The sequence below is a fragment of the Ceratotherium simum genome, chromosome 6, assembly GCF_057802395.1.
Source record: "Ceratotherium simum simum isolate JZ-2026a chromosome 6, ASM5780239v1, whole genome shotgun sequence".
Taxonomy (NCBI): domain Eukaryota; kingdom Metazoa; phylum Chordata; class Mammalia; order Perissodactyla; family Rhinocerotidae; genus Ceratotherium; species Ceratotherium simum.
The window spans coordinates 60,308,019-60,331,807 of NC_141905.1; the positions used below are offsets into that span (position 1 = coordinate 60,308,019).

At 39.9% G+C, this 23,789-nt stretch overlaps 1 protein-coding gene and 1 pseudogene across 3 annotated transcripts in view; one reads left to right on the plus strand and one right to left on the minus strand.

Moving 5' to 3' along the window:
- The window catches only part of ENTPD7 (ectonucleoside triphosphate diphosphohydrolase 7), a 37,854-nt gene that overhangs the window by 9,509 nt on the left and 4,556 nt on the right, over window positions 1-23,789 (plus strand). For 2 of the 3 annotated variants that reach the window (XM_004427937.3, XM_087432422.1), the window contains exons 4-11: window positions 4,719-4,924; window positions 5,183-5,333; window positions 9,778-9,881; window positions 12,025-12,081; window positions 14,783-14,916; window positions 18,526-18,692; window positions 20,819-21,143; window positions 23,380-23,465. In XM_004427937.3, the coding sequence (XP_004427994.1) occupies window positions 4,719-4,924; window positions 5,183-5,333; window positions 9,778-9,881; window positions 12,025-12,081; window positions 14,783-14,916; window positions 18,526-18,692; window positions 20,819-21,143; window positions 23,380-23,465 (1,230 nt within the window). The remainder of the gene's footprint in view (window positions 1-4,718; window positions 4,925-5,182; window positions 5,334-9,777; window positions 9,882-12,024; window positions 12,082-14,782; window positions 14,917-18,525; window positions 18,693-20,818; window positions 21,144-23,379; window positions 23,466-23,789) is intronic. The other variant, XM_087432423.1, reaches the window with a different exon arrangement.
- On the minus strand, window positions 19,548-20,595 carry LOC147916876 (receptor-binding cancer antigen expressed on SiSo cells pseudogene; annotated as a pseudogene).

A 23,789-nucleotide genomic window follows, 5' to 3' on the forward strand; every position in this document is an offset into this window, starting at 1 on the left:
GTTGCTATCATCAGTCATGCGCAGCTGCTTTGCCTCTAGTGTCACTATATTTGTTTCTGAGCCTTGACGGGATTGGGGAGTATTATGACATTCAGCAGAGAGCTGGTAGCCCCATGCTGATGGGGGCCACTTTAGTTGACTTTTGGCGCATTAATGAGTTCTATTTGAACTCTAACAGTGGAATAATTAGTGTTGATTTTGTAAACCAGGTAGCGGTTTGGTCAGTTAGTGCTGTTAGTGTTTTCAGGATAATGGCAGTGAAAAGCCCTTGTCTTCCAGGTCTACCTCAGGTGATGTATATGTGGGTAACTTTCTTTTCATCGACTCAGCAGTGACTAGAGGGAAATCATGTTTCTCAAATAGAGAGAGAGTGTGGGAGGGGGTAAGTATATGTAATGGTGAATCAGATCTCTCCTGGGAAGACAGATGTGAGGGATTCCAAAGCTTTAGGAACTTTTTTCTTGGGCTTTAGGTCCTCTTTAGGGATTCACTTAGTGCAGCATCAGCAAAGCAGGAAAGTCCAGCAATGCAAGTAATTGACCATGATGATTAAGGCCAGGACTGCAAATCACAAATGAAAATATCCAAGCAAGTGATCCATCCATGTTAGGAGCCTAGAAAGAGGAAGATCTTCAGGTTGAAAAGTGTCGGAAGCCTGATTAGGTCACAAGAGGTCAGAATTCCAGAAAGAGGTGAACTACTACTTCCTAAGAGGGGAAGATTGTTCTTCAGTCACTCATGTGTATGCAAGATGAGGAAAATGGAGACTTGCTGCTGCCGGCAGCAACTGATCAAAAGACTCAAATGGGAAGTGTAACATAAATGCTGTCTGGTCCTGTCTTTCTCCTGTGTGTTCTAATGTCACTGACATTTTCCTGCAATGCACACATGGAGACTTGTAAGAGAAGAGAAAGCAAAGCTGAGTTGCACCCAAATTAGAGCTGTAAATTTGCTTATCTTGACAGGAACCAAAGAGGATGACAGGATGCTTTGGAAAGCCATTGAACTTTTCTAAGAAGGAGACCAATTGATTTTGAGTATAGCTCTACAAAGACAGAGAGGAGTTATTAACAAACCAAACAGCTCCATATTGTGAGCTCTAGCACCAGACCAATCAGTATTAACTGACACAGTTTTCCTTTTTCCAACAAGGTGTCTGTGTGAAGCTGGATTTTCTTCATATACTTCAACCAAAACAACATATCGTAACAGACTGAATACAGAAGCAAATATGTGAATCTAGCTGTCTTCTATTAATCCAGACACTAAAGAGATTTGCAAAACTATAAAACAGCACGACTCTTCTATTTTTTGTGTGTTAGAAAATGGCTATTTTTCATAAAATATGTTAATATGTAATGAGTTTATTATTGCTATACCTAAATTAATTAAATATTTTGCCATTTTATTTTCTAATATGGTAACCCACAGATAGATGTAAACCATGTGCACAAAAGCTGTTTGGGGTCCAATAATTTTTAAGAGTATAAAGGGATCCTGAGCCCCAAAAGTTTGAGAAGCAATGTACTAGAAAAAAGTTATTTCATTAACCAGGGCGGGGATGGGATCCAGAATCTTGTCAGAGAGAAGTAGAAGGGGAGTTTCCAGAAAAGGAGAGCAGAGAAAGATCTGTGAAGCATGGGAAGTAGAAAGATTGCTACGATGAGAAATAAAAAGTCATTTTGGTCACTTTGGGTTCTTTTCTGTCTGTGGCATCTTGTTAGGTCAGTATTTGCACGGGTTCTGTAACTTGAACCCAGACGTTTGCCCAGCTTTCATGTGATACAAGTGAGCTGTTATGAGTTGACTGGTAGATTGTGAGACCAGTTCAGCCCAGTAATTTGATTAGAATGAGAAAGTAGTATGTGATGAAACGGAATCTTTAGGACTGTAAACTTTCTAGTGTGTAACAGATTTTTAGCACCTGCTTCATTTCCCATAACTTAGTCTCATATCAAATCCAGAAAAAAGTTCTACTTGATCCTGTCCTATGCAATAATTTACAGCATTATATTGAAGCTCAAATGTATGTTCTTCTCTTTTTAAAAAATGCATTTTGCATTGTAGAATAGGAAAGGTACTCAGCTCTACTTTTTGATTTGAGAACTGTTTCTACATGTTCTTCTTTTCAACAAGTTTGCTTTTCTGTCCAAAGTAAGGAACTTTGTGGTCTGTATAGCAATGTGAAATCAATCACTAGTCAACACAGGCTAGATTGTTTGAGGGGTGTGACATGTGGCGTATTGTTCTGATCAGAGGGGCATTTACTGCGAGGCTAATGATGCTACTCTTCAAGGCCCCTCACTTGCGTGAGTCCCTTTTGTATTTGTAATATTGAATCTTTTTTTTTAAAAGATGCTCTCCCTCCAAAACTTGTATTAGCCTCAGTCTTCACAAAACCTAGTTCTGAGGAGTTCTGTGTAAGGGTCTTGGGGATCTAGGAGTTAGCTCTAAAGACAATGTTGGATGAGTAGGGCAGATATTTTATAAGGAAAGGAGTTTAGCTGTAACACTTGAAAACATTCACAGCATTTCTTTCAGGGCATTTGTTCAATTATTAGCTCAACTTGTAGTAATACTTATTCAAATTTAGAAGGATTTAGAAGACAAAATTTTAATCTGTCTACCACACAATATTTATTCTTAGCACTGAGAAAGAGCTCTCTTTTCTGTATAATAAGCTAAAAGCCATTCTCACTGGGCTCCTCTTCAAGTGAAGCCTTTGAAGAGGAGTCGGCAATGTTTGTACTTTTCAGACCCTCAGGCTCTGAGGGAACTTTAGTATTTATTAAAGCCCCCGTGCTCATTTTACCAACTCTTAACCTTTCCTTTCTGGATTTTTCAGCCCTTTTCTCCAGAGAGTCTTCTACTAGTTGTTCTCCCAGTCATTATCGTGTAACAACAAGAGCAGCAGCAGCAGGAGCACAGTACTGTGCTGACTGCTCAGCAAACATGGTCTCTCTTGGGGTAGAGACTCTTACCTGTCCTTGTGGTACAGATGAGGAAACAGTCTGAGAGAAGTAACTTGCTGAGGGTCACAAAACTTAGAAAGTGCTAGAGCTGAGACTCAAACCTTAGTGTTTTGATGGCAGCATCTTTACTTGGTTCATCTTCTGCTGTCAGCCAGATAACCTTGGAATGAGAATCTAAGAAAATCCCAACACAAAGTACTAATGTACCAGGGCCTAGAAGCTTTGTGTTTTTTTTGCGAGGCAGATGGGCCCTGAGCTGACTTCTGCCAATCCTCCTCCTCTTTTTGCTGAGGAAGACCAGCCCTGGGCTAACATCCACTCCCATCTTCCTCCACTTTATATGGGACGCCTCCACAGCATGGCTTGACAAGCAGTGTGTCGGTGCGCGCCCGGGATGCAAACCGGCGAACCCTGGGCCGCCGCAGCGGAGCCCGCGCACTTAGCTGCTTGCGCCACCGGGCCGGCCCCCTAGAAGCTTTTTCATAACGGTGGAATGTTTTATTTTTTAAACTGAGCATTAGGTAGACAGGCATTGCTTTATTGTTATTCCTTGTGTGTGTGTGTGTGTGTGTGTGTGTGTGTGTGTGTGAAGATCAGCTCTGAGCTAACATCTGCCAATCTTCCTCTTTTTGCTGAGGAAGACTGGCCCTGGGCTAACATCTGTGCCCATCTTCCTCCACTTTATATGGGACGCCACCACAGCATGGCCTGACAAGTGGTGCCTCAGTGTGCGCCCGGGATCTGAACCCCGGGCCACCAGCAGGGGAGCGTGTGCACTTAACCCCTATACCAAGGGGCAGGCCCTCCTTTTTTTTTTTTTTTTTTTTTTTTTTTGCTGAGGAAGAGTCGCCCTGAGCTAACATCTGTTGCCAGTCTTCTTCTTTTTGCTTGAGGAAGGTTCACCCTGAGCTAACATCTGTGCCAGTCTTCCTCGATTTTATATGTGGGTCGCTGCCACAGCATGGCCACCAACAAGTAGTATAGGTCCACGCCTGGGAACCAAACCTGAGCCACCAAAGTGGAGTGCTCCGAACTTAACCACTAGGCCATGGGCCCAGCCCCTATTGTTATTCTTTATACTCTATACATATTTTATGAACATTCGTTTTATAAGTACAAAATATTTTAAAAGAATGTAGAAAAGAATAATTATTTATGAAATGCATTTTTAATTAATGCAATTCTAGCAATATAAAGTACAAAGCAAAAAGCCCATAAATATCACCACTCACAAATATCACCACCCAGAAACACACATTAAGTGATTAATGATTAGTGATTAATTAGTGATTAATGATTAAGTGATAATCATTCCACAGTATTCTTTATGTTTATATACAGAAAAGATAGAAATTATTAGGATTGTTTTAGTTATCTAGTATGCATAACAAATTGCCCCCAAACTTAGTAGCTTATAACAACAAAAACCAATTATTTACGCAGGCCAAGAAGCTCTTTAATGCTTGGTGAGAGATTTGCTACCCTAGCCAGTTTCAGACTTGCCCGCAGACATGGAGGAGTCTTTAGTTATCTAATTCAATGGCCTCTGGCAAGCAAACCAGCTTCTTACTTCATACACATCAGTAAATATGGTCAGTATTGTTTCACTTCTTTGTTAGGATGTGTAGTCCCATGTGCCTGGTACACGTAGGCACTTAATGAAGACTCATGAACAAATGAATTAAGTAGTGGTGCCTTTCATGGACTTGGGTGCTTAACACCTATTTCTCTTTTTGCCTGGCTTAGGTATTTGGCTCGAGTCGGAGAGCTTGAAGCTACTGACACTGAAGACCCAAATCTAAATTATGGACTTGTTGTGGACTGTGGCAGCAGTGGCTCCCGGATTTTTGTTTATTTCTGGCCAAGACATAATGGGAACCCCCATGATTTGCTGGACATCAAACAGATGAGAGACCGCAACAGCCAACCAGTGGTTAAAAAAATCAAGCCAGGTACTAATCGGAATATATTTTGTTGTTGATCTCTTTTATCTGCTACAAGCATGAGAGAGGAGAGAAGAGAAGAGGGAGAAAGAAAGCTACCCTTTTCTTCTTGAGATTCTAGATAATGGGAGGGATATCTCATTCATTGCTGCCCCCCTCCTCTCAAATAAATAAGTATTTAGGACCTTAAGCAGAACTTTATGGGGTGTGAGTCTTCTGAGGCAATGTGATCTGCTTTATTAAAGAAAGTATTTTGTCTTACTTAAGGAATCTCTGCAATGGCAGACACTCCAGAACATGCCAGTGATTACCTTCGTCCTCTGCTGAGCTTTGCTGCTGCTCATGTGCCTGTGAAGAAGCACAAGGAGACCCCCCTTTACATCCTATGCACAGCAGGCATGAGGCTTCTCCCAGAGAGGTGAGATGCAGGGTCTGAGAAACACAGGAAAGTGGGTAGCACAAGAGTTGAAAGGCTGATTCCATGCACCGTTCTCTGTGGTTCCCTGGTCTGAGGGTGGGATGTGTGTACAGCACACAGAGTTGACAGGTGGCACTAAAAGACTCTTCTCTCAAAATAGAACAGAGACACCCCTGCACCCAATTATTTCACAATCAGTTGTTCTCAGCTTCATGTCATTTGCTTCTTTAGGATCAATATCTATCTCTGAGATGGCTGTAATGATTCTTAGTTCTGATTGAGGGTTGCGAGCAGTGGTGATGGTGATACATTTGGATCACTAGGCACCTAGAGGGGGAGCATAATTACAGAAGGGTGGTAGGAGGGTCACTCGAGGGCCTGGGTACCTGGGGGCTAGTAGGAGGGCTCTGGTAGGAATGCTGCTTTCTCTGTAACTTTGCCTGGCTCGCTGGTGATAGTTGGTACTGTTTGCAAAGTTTAGTCTCCATTGCTTTAGACGTTTTTGCAACCCCAGAGAGCCAGTTTAGCCTGGCAGGTTGCCACCTGATCCCTCTTCCTTCACTCGAAGAAGAGGAGGAAAAGGAGGAAGAAGAGGAAGAGGCAGCAGTTATACTTAGGTTTGTGATTTCTCCGCTTTGACACCTCCCCTTCCTGTCCACACTATGGTCCTGGGGTGGGAGTGAGCTCCCTTACCTTTAGAATCCATCCTTCTGCAGTGTTCATAGACTCATAGACATCAGGTATTTTTTATTAGCTTAAATATTTTTCCTTGATAATAGCAGTTCCCTTTTCCACAAAGTTTCATTTTGTGTACTTGGCCAGCAACTGCAAAAACCTCAGCCATCAGTGTAGGGCTTCATGCTGCTGATGCCAGACATGGCCGACAATATAACAAATGTCAACACTTGTTTCAGCAGACTTCTTTCCTTCTGTTTGCTGATTTACTATCTGGTTTACTTTTGAGAAGCAGATTATTTTATATAGCCATTTATCAGCATGAGAGGCCTTCTGACGCCTTATTTTCCCATACATCATGGTCTTTAAAAAATTTTTGGTTTGTTTTTACTTATTTTTAAAACCAAACTTTAAAATATTATAGCTGCAACCTTAGATCCTTAAAGGAAGTCTTTTTTTTTTTTTTTTTTTGTGAAGATTGGCCCTGAGCTAACATCCATGCCAATCCTCCTCTTTTCTTTTTTCTTTTTTTTGCTGATGAAGCCTGGCCCTGGGCTAACATCCATGCCCATCTTCCTCCACTTTGTATGGGACACCACCACAGCATGGCCTGACAAGCAGTGCATCAGTGCGCGCCCGGGGTCCGAACCTGGGCCGCCAGCAGCGGGGCGCACGCACTTAACCACTACGCCACCGGGCTGGCCCTTAAAGGAAGTCTTTAAAACAAACAAAACATTATAATCCTACTACTCTATCAAAACTGTTTCATGTTGTCACATTCACGTCTCCCTGTAAGTTTATATGTAATTTCTACAAAGCTGTAATCATACTGCACATGCAATTTAGAATTGTTTTTGACATAAATAATATTCACATTTTTCAAAATTTTAGAAATCCTGGGAAGAGTATAGATGACACAGGCTGTACCACATCACAGGTTTGTGAATGGCTTGAGGTCTCACAACCAAGGAACGGGGAGGAGGGCCAGAGAAAAAGCTGAGTCAGAGGTCAAAAAGGCAGAGCCTACCAGCAGGGTGATGGTTTGGCAACGTGTTATGTGTCTGGAGCAAAGGAGATGATTGCCTCACCTCCTGGCTCGGCTCAGCATTGCCTCTGTTCATCAAAGAAGTTTCTATCCAAACAAAACCCAATATCCAAACTCCACCCCATTTGTCTAAGATGTTCACTGTCAGTGTGGAAGCTCCGAATAGTAATATTTATTTTATCTTAAAAATTTTTAAAGAACTTGCCTTTTCTTTTAACTTATTTTCTGATCACCTCTTTTAATAATGCCAAGATCTATCCTGGGCTTCTAGAATCATTGCTAGCTCTTAGGCAGCTATAGTTGTTGACATCACTGTAACCATCACTGCAGGAACCTGTTTTGTATAGTTAATGCTTTGCTAATTTATTAGTATTATGAGCAATATTCAAAATGAGTTTGAATCACTGGACTGTATTTTGAATTTATTAGCACTAGGTTTTACTTCTTTGCCAAAGGCCTGGACTAGGAGTTTGTTCCACCTCCTTTGATTTTGTAATGGAAATACCCTTACAAAATTAAAAAGGTAATACAAGGTGGTATTTAAGAAAAAAACTCTTTATTATGGGAAATTTCAAATGTATGTTAGAGAGAACAGTGTAATGAATCCCCATTTACTCACAACCCAGCTTCAACAGTTATCAGTGTTTTGCCATTAAAAGTTTTTTTGTTAAATAAAGAAACAATATTGAATTTTAGAAAGTTCTATCCTGTGCAGTACATGAAGAGTGTTTTTTGTTTTGTTTTTTAACATAAATTGGGATCATATTATACATACTGTTTTGTAACCTATTAGAACTTAAAATATATTGAACATTTCTTTTTTTTTTTTTTTAAAGATTTTATTTATTTATTTCCCACCCCCAAAGCCCCAGTAGATAGTTGTATGTCATAGCTGCACATCCTTCTAGTTGCTGTATGTGGGACGCGGCCTCAGCATGGCTGGAGAAGTGGTGCCTCAGTGCCCGCCCGGGATCCGAACCCCGGACCGCCAGCAGCAGAGCGCGAGCACTTAACTGCTAAGCCACGGTGCCGGCCCATGGACATCTTTTTATGTCAATACATGTAGATATAAATTGACCTCATTTCTTTTAACATCTGTATAGTGTTACATTGTATAGATGTACCATAAATTATTTAACCAATCCCTATTGATGTACATTTAGGTTATTTCCAGTTTTTCATTGTTACAAATAATGCTGCAGTATTCTTCCTCTTTGTATTCTTATCTGATGATTCCTTGCAATAAATTTCTAAAAGTGTAACAGCCGAGTCAAAGATTAAGCACATTAAAAATTTTGATACATAGTCCTAGATTGCCCTTTAGAATGGTTGTACCAGTACTTTACATTCCAAACAGCAACGTATGTTGGTGCCCATTCTTCCATATCATCACCAAAACCAGCAAGCCTTCTTCTTTGGGTAGTTTAGAAGCCTATCCAACAGGGAGGGTAAAATAGCCCTTTTTATTCCCCATGTGAAATTCTTATTGTAAGAATTTAATATGTATAACAATGAGCTTTTTTAGAAACTATACTTGACATTATATTGGAAGATTATTACTCTAAATGTAATTCTTTTAAGTGCAAACAGCATTCTTCACCAAGTCATGCTGACAACTAAGTCAGATAGAATATTTTTGTAATGAGGAATTTTAAAAATCCAAGATAATTGCTCCTAGTTTTTAACCAAAATTTTCTCCAGATTCCTGTTATTACTTTTAGCTTTGTTTCTTTGCTTTTATTTGTCTGATAATACTGATAACATAAAACTTTAGAGGAATAAACAACTAAGCTTCAAACATTATCCCCAAATTATGACTTTTGGATTTTGATCCTGATCTGGGTTTTTCACAAATGGTAAGATTTTTATAAAGAAAAAAATATCAACCCTTGAAATATGGAAAAAGAGATTAAAAAGCTCAGGGCTGGCCCTGTGGCTTAGCGGTTAAGTGCGCGCATTCCGCTACTGGCGGCCTGGGTTCACCACACTGCTTGTCCGGCCATGCTGAGGCCGCGTCCCACATCCAGCAACTAGAATGATGTGCAACTATGACATACAACTATCTACTGGGGCTTTGGGGGAAAAAAAAAAGGAGGAGGATTGGCAATAGATGTTAGCTCAGAGCCAGTCTTCCTCAGCAAAAGGAGGAGGATTGGCATGGATGTTAGCTCAGGGCTGATCTTCCTCACAAAAAAAAAAAAAAAAGTTCACTGTTAGTTTATGTAAAGGATTATGTAGAAATTATGGACCTAATAGTGCTTCTTGTGTGGTGATGTGAGGCGTTGTTTCTGTATTGTGTAAGATCTGAGGATGAGGTTGTGTTCCTCAATTTAACAGCTTCCTTTCATAGTGGTTAGGAGTAATGTAATTACATGTGTTTTATAGATTACAAAATTGTGCTTCAGTTTCCTGTGGCTTATTCATACTCAGCCTGTGAGAGGATTAGAACCATAGTGCCATCATTTAACACTATTTGAATTGTAAGATTATGTAAAGGAAAAGCATTACTATTAGTGTATTGCCTTGTAAGTAGGAGTCCATACATTGGAGGCAGTTTAAACCTTTGTAATCAAAGGAGGTAACAAAAAGAAGCAGAGCTTGACAAGTGGATGGGGTAGGTGAACAGCGAGGTCGTAATGAGGCTAAATAGAAGGTCAAGTTGAGGCTGTGTGTGAGGAGAGAGTTTAAGGATTAACTTGTAGATTCTTTTGTTCTTTATTGCAGGAAGCAGTTGGCTATCTTGGCTGATCTCGTGAAAGATTTACCCCTGGAGTTTGACTTCCTCTTTTCACAGTCTCAGGCAGAAGTGATCTCTGGGAAGCAGGAAGGTACTGGGCCCTGAGGGGTGCTCTGGTTCACCTCTCAGCCAACCATGACACTGTCTCTCTAACCGGTGTTTAGGATTATTTTGTATGTCTGATTTTTATTTTTCTGCCAATAATTTTCTTGATTCTGCTATATAGTTTATTTGATCATTTGCATATTCTGCATTGGTATCTGTTTTAGAATGCTGCTTCTAGAAGTCATAAATTGATGTCTGTTTTTAACTTTGTACTAAGTACTATTTTTATAAGAATGTATTAGCATTTAATGATGATTCCAAATGGATATTTGGTTAGCTAATTGTAGTTTTGAAAATATACATACTTCCAGGAGTTGTACCAAGTTGGCCAAATTCAAATGTAAAGCAAATTATTAGATTAAAGTAAGATGAAACTTTAATTTCAGGGAATGAGCAGGATAAGTGACTTGTTTGTTATGGGCTCTCCCTTTATTGCACTTACTATGCAGTATTGATATTTCCCTAAAAGCTCACACTTTTAGGGACACTTGTAGTTTTGGGGTGCAGTTGACTGTATGTTCTCGTGTGGCCCGAATGGGGTCAATATAATGAGTTATGTTTCCATTTCTTAAAAAAGAATTTTTTTTGTCTTCTAGTTGCAGTTCACATACGGGAAAAGACTTACCTTTTGCAATTTCAGTAATGCATTTTTTAATGCTAAAATTTCCATTTGGTTCTTTTTTATATTCTATTTCTTTGCTGAGACTTTTTGTCTTTCCATTCATTGTAAGACTGCTCTTATTTCTTTATTATGTAGCTGCTTTAATACCTTTGTCTGAGAATTCTAACATCTGTGTCATCTCGGGGTTGGCATCTTTTCCTTTGTGGGTTGAGGTTTGCTTAGTTCTTCATATGCCAAGTAATTTTATATTGTATCCTGGACATTGTGAATATTACATTACAGGATGCTGGGTCTTGTTTCAATCATAAGGAGAATGTTGACTTTTTTTTTTGTTTTAGCAGACAGTTGACTTGGTTAGGTTGAGGCCTCAAGTTCTGACCTGCCTTCTATGGGCTGTGATTCTACTGATTCATTTTTCAAAGCCTTGGCACTGCTATTTGGGTTTATCCTATGTGTGTGCCAGCCAGTGGCCAATCTGGAATCTGGGCATAGCCTATACAAATGGGTTGTCTAGCCAATAGTTCAGTCCTCAAAACCTTTGATATATTGTTTAGAGTCAGATCCATGCATGTGTAGCTTGGAGGTGAGCCCAGGAGTTCATAAACCACTTTACTCCCTACTCTCCACGATCTCCCTGACACTGTCTCGTTCCCTGGGTCTCACTTTCATGGTCCCCCAGTTAGAAAGCCCGGGCTTTAATTTGCCCACTCTGCCATGCATTTCCCATGATTGCATCTGTATCCAGGGCTAAATGGTAGAGGACAAAGGGAGAAAAATAAGCAATAGGGATTTGCCCCAGCTCTTGAGGCTACAGCTCCTCTGGTCAGAGAGAAGGATTCGTATCCCTCAGAGTTTTAGGCATGGATTGCCTGGGGTAGGAGAGAACAAAATAAAGGGGAAAAAAAGGAAGGGATTTCCCCCCACTCTTTCTGAATCTTTGGAGTCTCCTTTTCTGCTTCTTGGACTGGAAAACAAGATCTTGAAGTTCTTTCTGTCCACACCTGGTGTGTACTTCTGTGTTTCAAGCTGCTTTTGAGTCCAGGCCAGGCAATATCTGAGGGGGAAAAATGGGAAACTCACTACTGGTTTGGTGGTACTTTAAACTCTGATGATCAGTCCTAGTGTACCCACTATCATTTACTTTCAGACTCTCAGAAATCTGCTCCATACACTCTATCCAGAGGTTATATTTGCATTCAGTGGGGAGATGGGGTGGAGTGTGCTTCCTCCATATTGCCCAGAATCAGAACTCCAAGATTTACACTTTTGACATTTGTTTTTACACATTCATTCCTATTCCTTGTAGGAAATTTTAAAAATGCAAGTAATTTTAAAAGGGAAACACATCACAAGATAAAAGATTTTAAATTCATACAGAGACTGTGGAGTAAAATACTATTATCATTTTTTTCCAAGAAAAGCAGGAAAAAAGCAGCCCTGGGGAGAGGTGTATACATGGTATATAGCAAACGAGAATTAAGAGAGGGCTTTTATATTTCTTACTTAGGGGTTTATGCATGGATTGGAATCAACTTTGTTTTGGGAAGATTCGACCATGAGGATGGTGAGTAATAACTGTCTTCTTATGACAGTTCTAAGTGCTGAAGTTTTATGTCATAACCTATCAGTAGCGTGTAAGTGCTAATTTGGAGTTGTTTTTCTTTCTTCTTTCTCTTTTTAAAACTTAAGATGCTTCATTTTCCAGTTCTAACTTGCTTTCTTTTATTTCTTTTTAAGTTTTAATGTGGAAAGTTTCAAACACTCACAAAAGTAGAGTAAATTGGGGCCGGCCCGGTGGCGCGGTGGTTAAGCGCGCACACTCCACTGCGGCGGCCCGGGGTTTGCAGGTTCAGATCCCGGGTGTGCACTGATGCACCACTTGTCAAGCCATGCTGTGGTGGCGTCCCATATAAAGTAGAGGAAGATGGGCATGGATGTTAGCCCAGGGCCAATCTTCCTCAGCAAAAAGAGGAGGAGTGGTGACGGACGTTAGCTCAGGGCTAATCCTCCTCACAAAAAAAAAAAAAAAAAAAGACAACAAAAGTAGAGTAAATAATAAAATGAACCTATATGAATTCATTATCCAGACTCAACACTTATTAATGGTTTGCCATTTTTTTGCCCCAAACTCTCCCCACACAGCACAGGTTTTCTTCCCTATTGGATTTTTAAAAGCAAACTCCAGACATATCATTTTATCTTCATGTACTTCAGTATATATATTAACCAATAAGGAGTTTAAAACAAACATAAAATATCCACAGTGCCATTTTTAAACTTAATAAAAAGTTAACAATTCCTAATACCATGTAATATCCATCTAATACACAGTAAAGAGTTAGCTGATTGTCTCAAGAATATTTGTAGTTGTCTCGTTCATATCAGAATCTGAACGTGGATCACAAATTACGTCTGTTTGACGTGTCTCTTTTAATCTATAACAGTTAGCTTTACTCCCACCTTTTTTTCCAAATCGTTGATTAAGAAAAAAAGCTGAGTCAACATGATAGAATGAATTTGTCACATTCTAGATTTGGTTGACTGCATCTTTGTGGGGTCTTGAACATGTTTCTTATCTCCCCTTATGTTCTGTAAACTGGAGATTAGATATAGAAGCTTGATCAGACTCGGATTCAATTCTTTTGGCAAGAATAAATCATAGATGGTGCTAAGTGTTTCCTACTACATTACATTAGGAGTTTTATGATGTCTAGTTGTCCTACTTTTAGTCATGTTAAGACTGATCATGTATTCAGGGTTCAGGTATTGTCAGCCTGATCTAATCTATTATAAAAATTTCCCATCCACTTTTCAGCTGATGGTTATAGTAGCCAATTGTGACCATTGCTTAGATCTGTTTTTTCATTAGAGGCTGTGAAATGGTGATTTTTCTAATTCTGTCATTCCTTCTGCATTTAACAGCTGGGATTTTTGTATAATGAAATTTTCTTCATTAATTGTTTGGTTATCCTGAAATACAGTTCTTATGGGAAAGACAGAATAAATCCTTGATGCTTTCCTTTTATTTATCAAGTTTTTGAATAACAAATTGGCGTCCTAGCAACTTCCAAAGGTAACCAGTGAAGTTTTTTCTTTTTTTCAGTATCATTATGAACTTGTGAATTTTAATGTATTCGATGCATTGCAGCCCATCACATCATTATTTTTTTTGGTGCTCAAATTACCATCGTTGGCCAGTAGGAGCACCTTTAGGTTGGCTCTTGCACCCTTTTAACATGATCCCAATAGTCTATTATAGTTCCCTTGCTTTTTGGCACACCAAGGTATTCCATGCTCATCTTGTATTTTTTAGACCTGAGGTTGGTCATTTTTTAAAAGGGGCCCTGGTTTCTTTTAGTGGAAAATGATATTTAGAGACCATGGTCTAGATGCCAGGGGTGCTTATTGCTCCTAGATTATCTTTGCTTCTAGGCCTTTTCAGTGGACAGAGCTAGGAAATATGTATTTTTTAGAAAGAGAAAAATAAATCATGATCTCAATAGTGATAGTTCCAATTCATATTTAAGAGTATAAAGTTATTCTTTGATTTCTTTCTTTCTTTCTTTTTTTTTTTTTTGAGGAAGATCAGCCCTGAGCTAACATCCGATGCCAATCCTCCTCTTTCTGCTGAGGAAGACTGGCCCTGGGCTAACATCCGTACCCATCTTCCTCTACTTTATATACGACACCACCACAGCATGGCTTGACAAGTGGTGTGTTGGTGCGCGCCTGGGATCCGAACCTATGAACCCTTGGGCCGCCAAAGCAGAGTGTGCACACTTAACTGCTAAGCCATCGGGCCGGCCCCTAATTTCTTTAACTTTATACTTATATCCTCTTTCTCTTATGCTGAACATTTGTTCCTAAAGATATTAACATAAACATTTATTTGCTTTATTTTATAATATACGTTTATATTAATGGTTTAAATATAATAATACTGATTATTATTAACCTCTGTCCTCAACCTCTGTCCTTCCTCCAAAGCAGTTATTACCAATAAGACTGCTAGAATGCAGTTTAAGATACTTGTTTCTTTTGTCATTAAGATATATTCTACAAGGGACATATAGTCAAAATACCATGTTTTCAGTCACTTCAAATAATTCTTCTCTGTGTAATATACAGTTGATACAATTAGATTTATTTATTTCCATTTGCTTTCAATTCTTTAAGAGATTTCTGTTTCTAGTTTTTTTGTTTTTCCTTTTGACTTAATTTTGGTTTTTAATTACTAGACCCTTTGGTTCCCGTATTTATTTCAGAATCAGATGCTGAGGCTCCCCAGGAATTGGCAGCAGGACGCAGAAGGACAGTAGGTATACTGGATATGGGAGGAGCCTCTCTCCAAATTGCTTATGAAGTTCCTACCTCAACCTCTGTCCTTCCTCCACAACAGGTATTTTACCTTTTAGGGAAATTCATTTGCTAGGAATGCCAGTATTTGAGGAGGAAGGGCACTGTCTTTGGATTTTGACTGAGTTGTCTGGGTCCAAACATTTGTTCAGACACTTGCTAGCTTGTGTTATCTTGGTTAGGTTACCTCTCTGAGCCTTACTTTCTTCATATATAAAAAGGGAATAATAATAGTATCCACTTCATAAAATTATGAGAATGAAATAACACTACGTGTGTAAAGCACTTAGCCAACTGCCCAGCATGTAATGAATGTTTAATACATTTTAGCGATTATAATTATACTACCTACCTCCTAGAGTTGCTGAGGATTAAGCATGATAATACATACAAATCTCGGAGCACAATATTTGATACATACTTGTTCATTAAATGTTATTTCCTTTCCCATACCGATGATTCCATTCTTGTGCTCCTAATGTTCCTTACCTGACTAGAATGTAAAGAATGTATTTTGAGGGAGAAGTTTCATCAGAGAAGAAAAAGAAACACCGTCACTTTTTGAGCAGTTTTTATGTGCAAGGAATGAGACATGTGGCACCACCCGCATCAGTGAGATAGCCTGTGATAACACGCAAACCATGACAGTGCTGTCATTTGGTCTAAACCAGGATTTTACATCTTTGGCACTAATGACATTTTGAGCTGGATAATTCTTTGTTGTGGAGGGCAGTCCTGTGTATCATATGATGTTTAGCAGCATGCCCGGCCTCTCCCAGATACCAGTAAGCCCTCCACCCCCCAAATCCCAGTTTTGACAATCACAAGTGTCTCCAGACATTGCCAAATGCCCCCTGGGGGTGCAAAATCGCCCCTGGTTGAGAATCTCTGGTCTAAACAGAGAGCTGCGGCAGTGTGGAAACTGGCAGGCTCTTTCCATTTGCAAAGGCCTGAAAGGGAGCCATGCTGGGTTCATGGAACATAAGGTATTTACCTGGGCCTTGGATGATAGTAGGCTTTTGCATAGTGGAGGCTGAGGGAAAGCCATCTGCATGGAGGGAATAGTATGCAGCGAAGAGTCCAGAATGTCCAGGGAATAGAGAATAGCAAGCACTGTTGTAGTATAGGATTTTCAAGTGTGGTAATAGGTAAGGCTGGGAAGGTAAGATGAAGTTAGATCATGAAGAATCTTGGGTGCCAGGCTAAGGGGTTTGGCTTTTATATCTATAAATAGTGGGGAATCAGCAAAAGTTTTTGAGTAGGGCAGTTCATATGGGCCTCAGTTTTATCATCTGTAGAATAATTCAACTCCAAAGGTCCTTCCCAGCTCTGAATTTTGTGACTATGTTAATTGTGTGGCTGTGCTCCAATCTGTTTTTTAGGAAAATAATTTAGGTATAATTAGGAGAAAGAAATGTAGGTCAGGGAACCTTGGGTGACCAGTGATCTTCTACTAGGCTAAACTAGACAATGTAAGTGGAAATGGAAGGGAGGGGACAGATATCAAGGGATATTTTGGAGTGAAAAACCAATGTCAAGTGGTGGTGGGGGTAGGGCAAGGAGGGATGGCCAGTGATGCAGAGGGTCCAACCTAGATAACTGGAAGGGTGAGGAACCCAGTGACTGAGGGAGAAACTACAGGGGAAAGGGTAGAGTTGGTGCTAAGCAAACCAATGTGGTCCCTGTGGTTTGGTGAGAGCATCCTTCTGGTCTCTAGCTCTGACGTCCTACAACCAATGAGTTCAATTTTGGGTATGTTGAGTTTGAGATATCTGAGGAACATATGTGTCCAAATATCCAGCAGGACTGTTGGAAATGTGGGTTTGGCAATCAGCAGAGATGTCTGTGCTAGAGTTTGGAGATTTGGGGAACCAGGTTGTAAGACTTTTTAGTCTATATTTGTTAGCATGTATTCTTGTATTCAGGTAAAATGAGGGCATGGTTCTGATAAGTGGCATTGAGCCTTAAGTCTTAAACAAATGACTTTTTTTGTGTGTGCAGGTTTAGAAAGCAACACTGGTATAGAAAGTATATTTGCAAACAAGAAATTAGATGTATACATAGCAATATAATGGATCTTAAAGATGGGTGTTAGTGCTTGGTGAAAAAAAGGAAAGAAACAATGAGACATAACCCAATAGCACTTTAAAAAATTTAAATAATCCTAAATGCCTAATATATTTTTTTGTACAATTCACAAGTTGTGCACATTCACTAAGTAATACAACTACCACTGTCAAATTCCAGAACATTTTCATCACCCCAAAAAGAAATCCCATATTCATTAGCAGTCACTTGCCATTCCCCTCTCTCCAGTCCTGACAACCACTAATCTAACTTTTGTCTCCTGTGGATTTGCCTATTCCGGACATTCCATATAAATGGAATCTTACAGTATGTGGCCTTTTGTGTCTGTCTTTTTTCACTTGGAAAAATGTTTTCAAGGTTCATTGATGTTGTAGCATGCATGTATCAGTACTTCATTCCGTTTTATGGCTGAATAAAATTCTGTTGTATGACCATGCCACATTTTTTTTTTTTTTTTAAAGATTTTATTTATTTAGTTTTTCCCCCCAAAGCCCCAGTAGATAGTTGTATGTCATAGCTGCACATCCTTCTAGTTGCTGCATGTGGGACTCGGCCTCAGGATGGACGGAGAAGTGGTGCCTCGGTGTGCGCCCGGGATCCGAACCCGGGCCACCAGCATCAGAGCGCGCGCACTTAACCACCAAGCCACGGGGCCGGCCCACCATGCCACATTTTGCTTATCCAAATGGATATTTGGTTTGATGGACATTTGGGTTGTTTCCAGTTTTTGGCTATTATGGATAATACTGCTGTGAACATTCATGGACACATTTTTTTTGTAGACGTAAGTTCATTTCTCTTATGTATATACCTAGGAGCAGAATTAAATTAAAATCATAAATTAAAAATAAATACATTCAAAATAATAATCCCATTTTGCAACAATACATACAAACAAATATTACGCGTTAAGCATCTATGACAGGTAGCTAGAATGAAGATAAAAGGGAATAAATAAATAAAACAAAAGAGGGGCTTTGCCATGAAAACGTGCCATGAACTGAAGAATATGATTAATTCAACCTCTGCACCTGAAGTCCAAAAAAAAAAAAAGGAAAAATAGAGCACCTTTTCATTGGAAGTACAATAAAATTGAACTTTCCCAATCCCCAAACTTGTCACAGGGAGCATTAGGGCTTCTTGAATAGTTCTAGAAAAAGCCACAGAATAGATCTCTTGATAATCTCCAAAATTCCTTAAATTTATTATTATCAAAGGATTTTTTCATGATTATAAAAATAGTACATTTCCATTGTGGAGAATTGGAAAAATCAGAAAAATACATGCAAGAAAATGATATCATCTATAATGATTCTACCTTCTATATAACTACAGATAGTGTTTTAGTCTCTAATTTGGTATTTAGTCACTGATTTGTATTTTTTTGTGCAGTCTTATCGTTTTGTGTCTTTGTTTAAAATAATGCTATGTGGATGAAAGAATGCTAAAAGATATTTTAAAGAGTAGTCATAGCACATGAAGCCTAATGTATTAGCAATGTCATAGCTTTCTAGAAATCAACCAAAACTAAAATTCCCCTTTTTCTCTTTAAATTGTATTACAGGAAGAAGCTGCGAAGATCCTGCTGGCTGAATTCAACCTGGGCTGTGACGTACAACACACTGAACATGTGTATAGGGTTTACGTCACGACCTTCCTGGGTTTTGGGGGCAACTTTGCCCGGCAGCGCTATGAAGACCTTGTGCTGAATGAAACTCTTAACAAAAACAGGTACATTTGACATAGGAATCTGTGTTTCTGAAATAGTGTGTCATCAGGGTGCAGATATCAGGAAGAAATATTTACATCCTACTAAGATAGATACAACCTGACTTCTTCCTCCTTCCTGACCATGCCTGCCATTGGGGTAATATCTCTTAGAGACTCTCTCTTAGTAGGCCCACTTGATCTGGGTTAGGGTGCATCTTTGTTATCAAGATTCACAAAAAAAATCAGCTTATTGTAGCGACCTCTTGCCATGTCCCACCTCGGACATGGTATACAGGATAAGTGAGATTGAGTCACTGATTTTAAATGTACAGTGTCATGTGGCTCCTAGCAATTCCTTCTACATGGAAGCGCTCAAGACGTGTTTGCTGAATTACAGTGGAGTTGTATTTTATGTGGAGTTAGGTTTCATGGTGTGCATAAAAGATAAAAAGCATGTGTAGTCAAAATTAACCTTTAAATTGTTCTCTCGTTAAGTCCAGAACAGCTAGTTTTTCCTCCAGCATGGACAGATTGGTGGTTCTTCATTTGAGTACCAGAGGAAGTACTTAGGGCATAATGTACAAACAGTTGTGGGGGTTTTTTAGTATTTAAAATGATTTTATCATTATACACATTGAAAGAAAGCATAATAGACAGCAGAGTTCTTTAACACCATAACATTATTTACCCCCATTTGTTTAGCTAGAAACACTAGTTTGACAAGGTACTGGTATATCCCATTTGTAATAATTTCTCTACAGCAATTGTCTTATATTGGGAGCATGTTAAAGAAAATACTGTTTCATAAGTCTTTTGTTTTTGTAAGTCTCAACTGCTGAGAGTTCAGGGTGCTTTGGGAGAATCCTGTTATCCCGGATGACTGATGAATGCATTAAAATCAAGCAGTGTGTTTGTATTCTGAAAATACTCTTAAATCCATACAAATGCTGCTTGGGTTGTGGAGCTCAGATCACTCCTGCTGGCACAGTGACATCTGAGGAACAGTTATTCTGAAAGTTTCACACTTTGTTTTGTTCCTTCTTCATTAGCCATTGTGCTTCCTATTCCATTTTCTTCCTTGATTGTTCTGCTGCTCTTTTTTCTCTGTCTGCTGTTCTCTGCTGTCTCAGAACTTGCCAGGCTGCACCATCTTCTTCCCATGCATTGGTGTTTTCTCACCATGTATCTAAGTCACCGGATTCAGTAGATTATTCATCTTGTGTGGCTGCTAATCTACTAGAGAAACCTCTGCTTCCTAGGAGGTCAAAACTTCATGGTTCTCTCTTCTTAAGAACAATTTTCTGAATTTTCCTTATAGTTGGTGTCACATCCTTAAAATAGGTTCCAGTTGTCCAAAGCATTTTGTTGTGTTGCCACATTCCCATTCCCTCCTTTAGTCTTTACACTTGTGGGTGCATTTTCATTCTAGGAAGTGTACTCTTCAACATCTATCTGTTGAGGAACTGATGAATAATTAGCTGCAATTGGCAAAGTTATTTGGTCTCCACTTAATTTCCGTCCTTGGCCAGATCTGCATATTAATCTCTTTAGGTATGAGAATACTGTTGCTGGGCAAGTACAGACTTTAGCCAGGACTGTGTGATGGCCGTGGTGGGAATCAAACTCTGCCCCTGCCCTTCCCACTCAGAGGCAGGCATGTGCTCTGTCACTATTGCCAGCCATTGCCACTGCACCACTGCCATGGTCCCCTCCTCAGGAAGCTCCTCTGGCCCTTCCCACTGTGCCTCCTACCAGTTGTTTTTTCAAACATTAGAACTACACTCAGATGGTGAGATTTTGGACTTTTAAGAGGCAAGTGGGAATGAAGACCTGATGGAGAATAGCAGATTCCCATCTCCAATTTCACCATATACTGGGAAATATACTGTTGACTAAAAGGTTGAACAAAATTGATCACTGCCATATTTGTCCTTTTTTCTTTTTTGCTAAATTGAATTTGCTTAAGTTAAATGTTTATGTGATGCTACTACATGGTGATACTCCATCCTTGTTTCTAGGGATGTTGTGTAAAACAATAACTAGATACCTGTGACACACATTCTTAGACCAGGTTTCTAAACTAGGCGTTTCTTAGAGTAGGTTGAGTCAGTAGTGATGTGTTTTGTTTGTTTTTGTCATTGTAACAGGTTGCTGGGCCAGAAGACAGGTCTGAGTCCCGACAACCCATTTCTGGATCCCTGCCTGCCTGTGGGCCTCACAGATGTGGTGGAGAGGAACAGCCAGGTGCTGCATGTCCGAGGAAAAGGAGACTGGGCGACTTGTGGGGCAATGCTGAGCCCCCTGCTGGCTCGCTCCAACACCAGCCAGGCCTCACTGAATGGCATCTACCAATCGCCAATTGACTTCAACAACAGCGAGTTCTATGGTTTCTCTGAATTTTTTTACTGTACAGAGGATGTGTTGCGCATTGGTGGCCGCTACCATGGGCCAACATTTGCCAAGGCTGCTCAGGTAAATTATTAATGATAAAGATGACTCTTGCTAGTGGCAGCCACTTATTAGATGCCTAACTTGTGCCAGGCACTGTGCAAAGAGCTCTGCATGTGTGATCTCACATTATGCTTCACAGGAGACCTATGAGCCCCCATTTTATGGATGAGGAAGTAGACTTAGAGAAGTTAAGGAACCTGCTGTGCCATGCTACTTTCTAATTAATTATGCGTGGGTTTCCATGGGTGTCCTATCACCCGAATTATCACGCAGGTCTAAAATTGTTGTGGTGGCTAATGGTTTCTCCTCCAACTTCCCAATAGTCTTGTTGAATGTTTGTGGCCAGAAAGTGTCATCTCCAGAGATTTTTCCCCTTATTGGGTGTTCCCAGTTATAATGTGCTGTTGGCGATGATGTCACACAGATGGGCAAGTCCACCTTCATCTTCGTGGTTTGAGCTATTAAGAAGCCAGAGAGGTAGAGGTCACTAAGAATATTAGAAAGATGTTGTGAAAGCAGTGATGGTAGAAGTATCATTTAAATTTAAAATGCAGAAGAAGTAAAATTCACTTTGAGTATATATAGGACTTAAGCATCTATAGGCTCAAATCATTAGTTACCTGAACAGGTAAAAGTTTTAGCTAGCTTTCCATAGTTCTTGCTTTAATTTAGATTCTTCTCTTTGAATTTTTCTCTCTCTCTCTGACTGTCTCTCTCTCTTTTTTTTTATTTTTGTGAGGAAGATCAGCCCTGAGCTAACATCCATGCCAATCCTCCTCTTTTTGCTGAGGAAGACCGGCCCTGAGCTAACATCTATTGCCAATCCTCCTCCTTTTTTTTTTCCCTTTTTCTCCCCAAAGCCCCCGTAGATAGTTCTATGTCATAGTTGCATATCCTTCTAGTCGCTGTATGTGGGATGCTGCCTCAGCATGGCCGGACAAGTGGTGCGTCGGTGCGCGCCCAGGATCCGAACCTGGGCCGCCAGTAGCAGAGCGCGCGCACTTAACCGCTAAGCCACGGGGCCGGCCCCCTCTGACTGTCTCTTTTATCAGAGAAACTTATGGGAAGAATCTGTTCTCTCCTATATTTTTTATTCTTTCCTTTCTGCTTTCTTACAACTTGCTAGGGTTCTCTTGGTGTAAGACTTCCAACAGAATAATATCTACAGTATGTGTACCATTCTGTTCTCTAAAGGCAGTCCCTAAGAAATATTGAGGAAAACCTGGTTTGTATTTGTTCTTTCCTCTCCAGCCTCCAGGAAAACACTCATGTTCCCTTTGCTTTCCAGTGTCCAGGGATCCCTAACTATTCATGGCCTGACCCTTTCTCTCATTTTAAAACTTCTTCAGATTCTATTCCCTTGAACACCAAAGGGCTCAAGTATTGTTGCCCAAGTTGCTAGTGGCTTAATATGTTTTCTTTCCCAGGTAAAAGTGATGCTTTTATTCCCTTACTTTTTTTACTTTGACTCAAATATCATCTTCTCAGTGACACCTTCCCTGGCCACCCTATCCAAAATTGCAGGCTTCTCCAATATTACCTTTCCCTTTACTGCTTTATTTTTCCCATGAATTTATGTCATCTAACACACTCTATATATGTGTGTATGTATGTATGTGTACATGTATATATATTTGGTTATTGTCCATCTCCCACCACTAGAATGTAGGCTTTATGGAAAATGAAGAAATTTTTGTCTGTTTTATTCACTGCTGGATCCCTCTGGCACCTAAAATAGCACCTGGCACATAGTAGACATTCAGGAAATGTTAGTTTACTGAACAAACCAAAGGGGATGAATCCTTTGGTGAGACTTACAACACAGAGGCAGGCCAGTGATAGATTTTTGACCATTTTGTTCCATTTGCTTTTCTGTTCCATTGTGTCAGTCCCGTGTGTGGTAGAATGAAGCTGTCTTTGGCTTTTGATTTTGCTACACTTGGTCCTGACCTACCCGTCTCTGAAACCTAAGAGGCTCAGGAGCCACGTCAGGCAGGCTTTATACTGGACGTGGAGGCAATAGGATTAAAAAGGAGTATTCCCAGGCCACTCAATTCACCCAGCAGCCTGAGTTCTGGGACTTGTGTTTCACAGGACCTGGCACTGTCTTCAGTAAACAAATATGCCATTTCTGTTTTCCTTTGTCAACTAGTAGCCCACAGGTAACTTGAGAAAAATGGAACAGCTATGACTGTGGGGGAAGGTATAGAGTTTGCCTCCAATTTCATATTGCACCATTTCTCTGTGGTTGTTCTAGGATTACTGTGGCATGGCTTGGTCAGTACTCACTCAGAGATTCAAGAATGGCCTCTTTTCATCACATGCAGATGAGCACCGACTCAAGTACGTAACTTCCTTTTCCCCCTTAGATGTGTCCTTAAAATGTAGACAGCAGATTATAATGAAGGAGAGAGAGCAAGCAATAGTACAGATTAGATTTTATGCTGAAGGAGAATTTTATTATTTCAGATTTTGATTTTCTGAGGGATGGGGGCCCAAATAGTGAGCCTATTTTAGCAAAGCCAAGGGAAAGCAGTGGTTACCAAAGAGTTCTCTCCAAGTGGTTGAAATCGAAAGTGGTGGTCTTTTTTTTAACTTTTTATTAAAATATCAAACGTGCAGAAAAGTAGAAAGAACAGTAACATAAACTCTCACGTAACTATCACC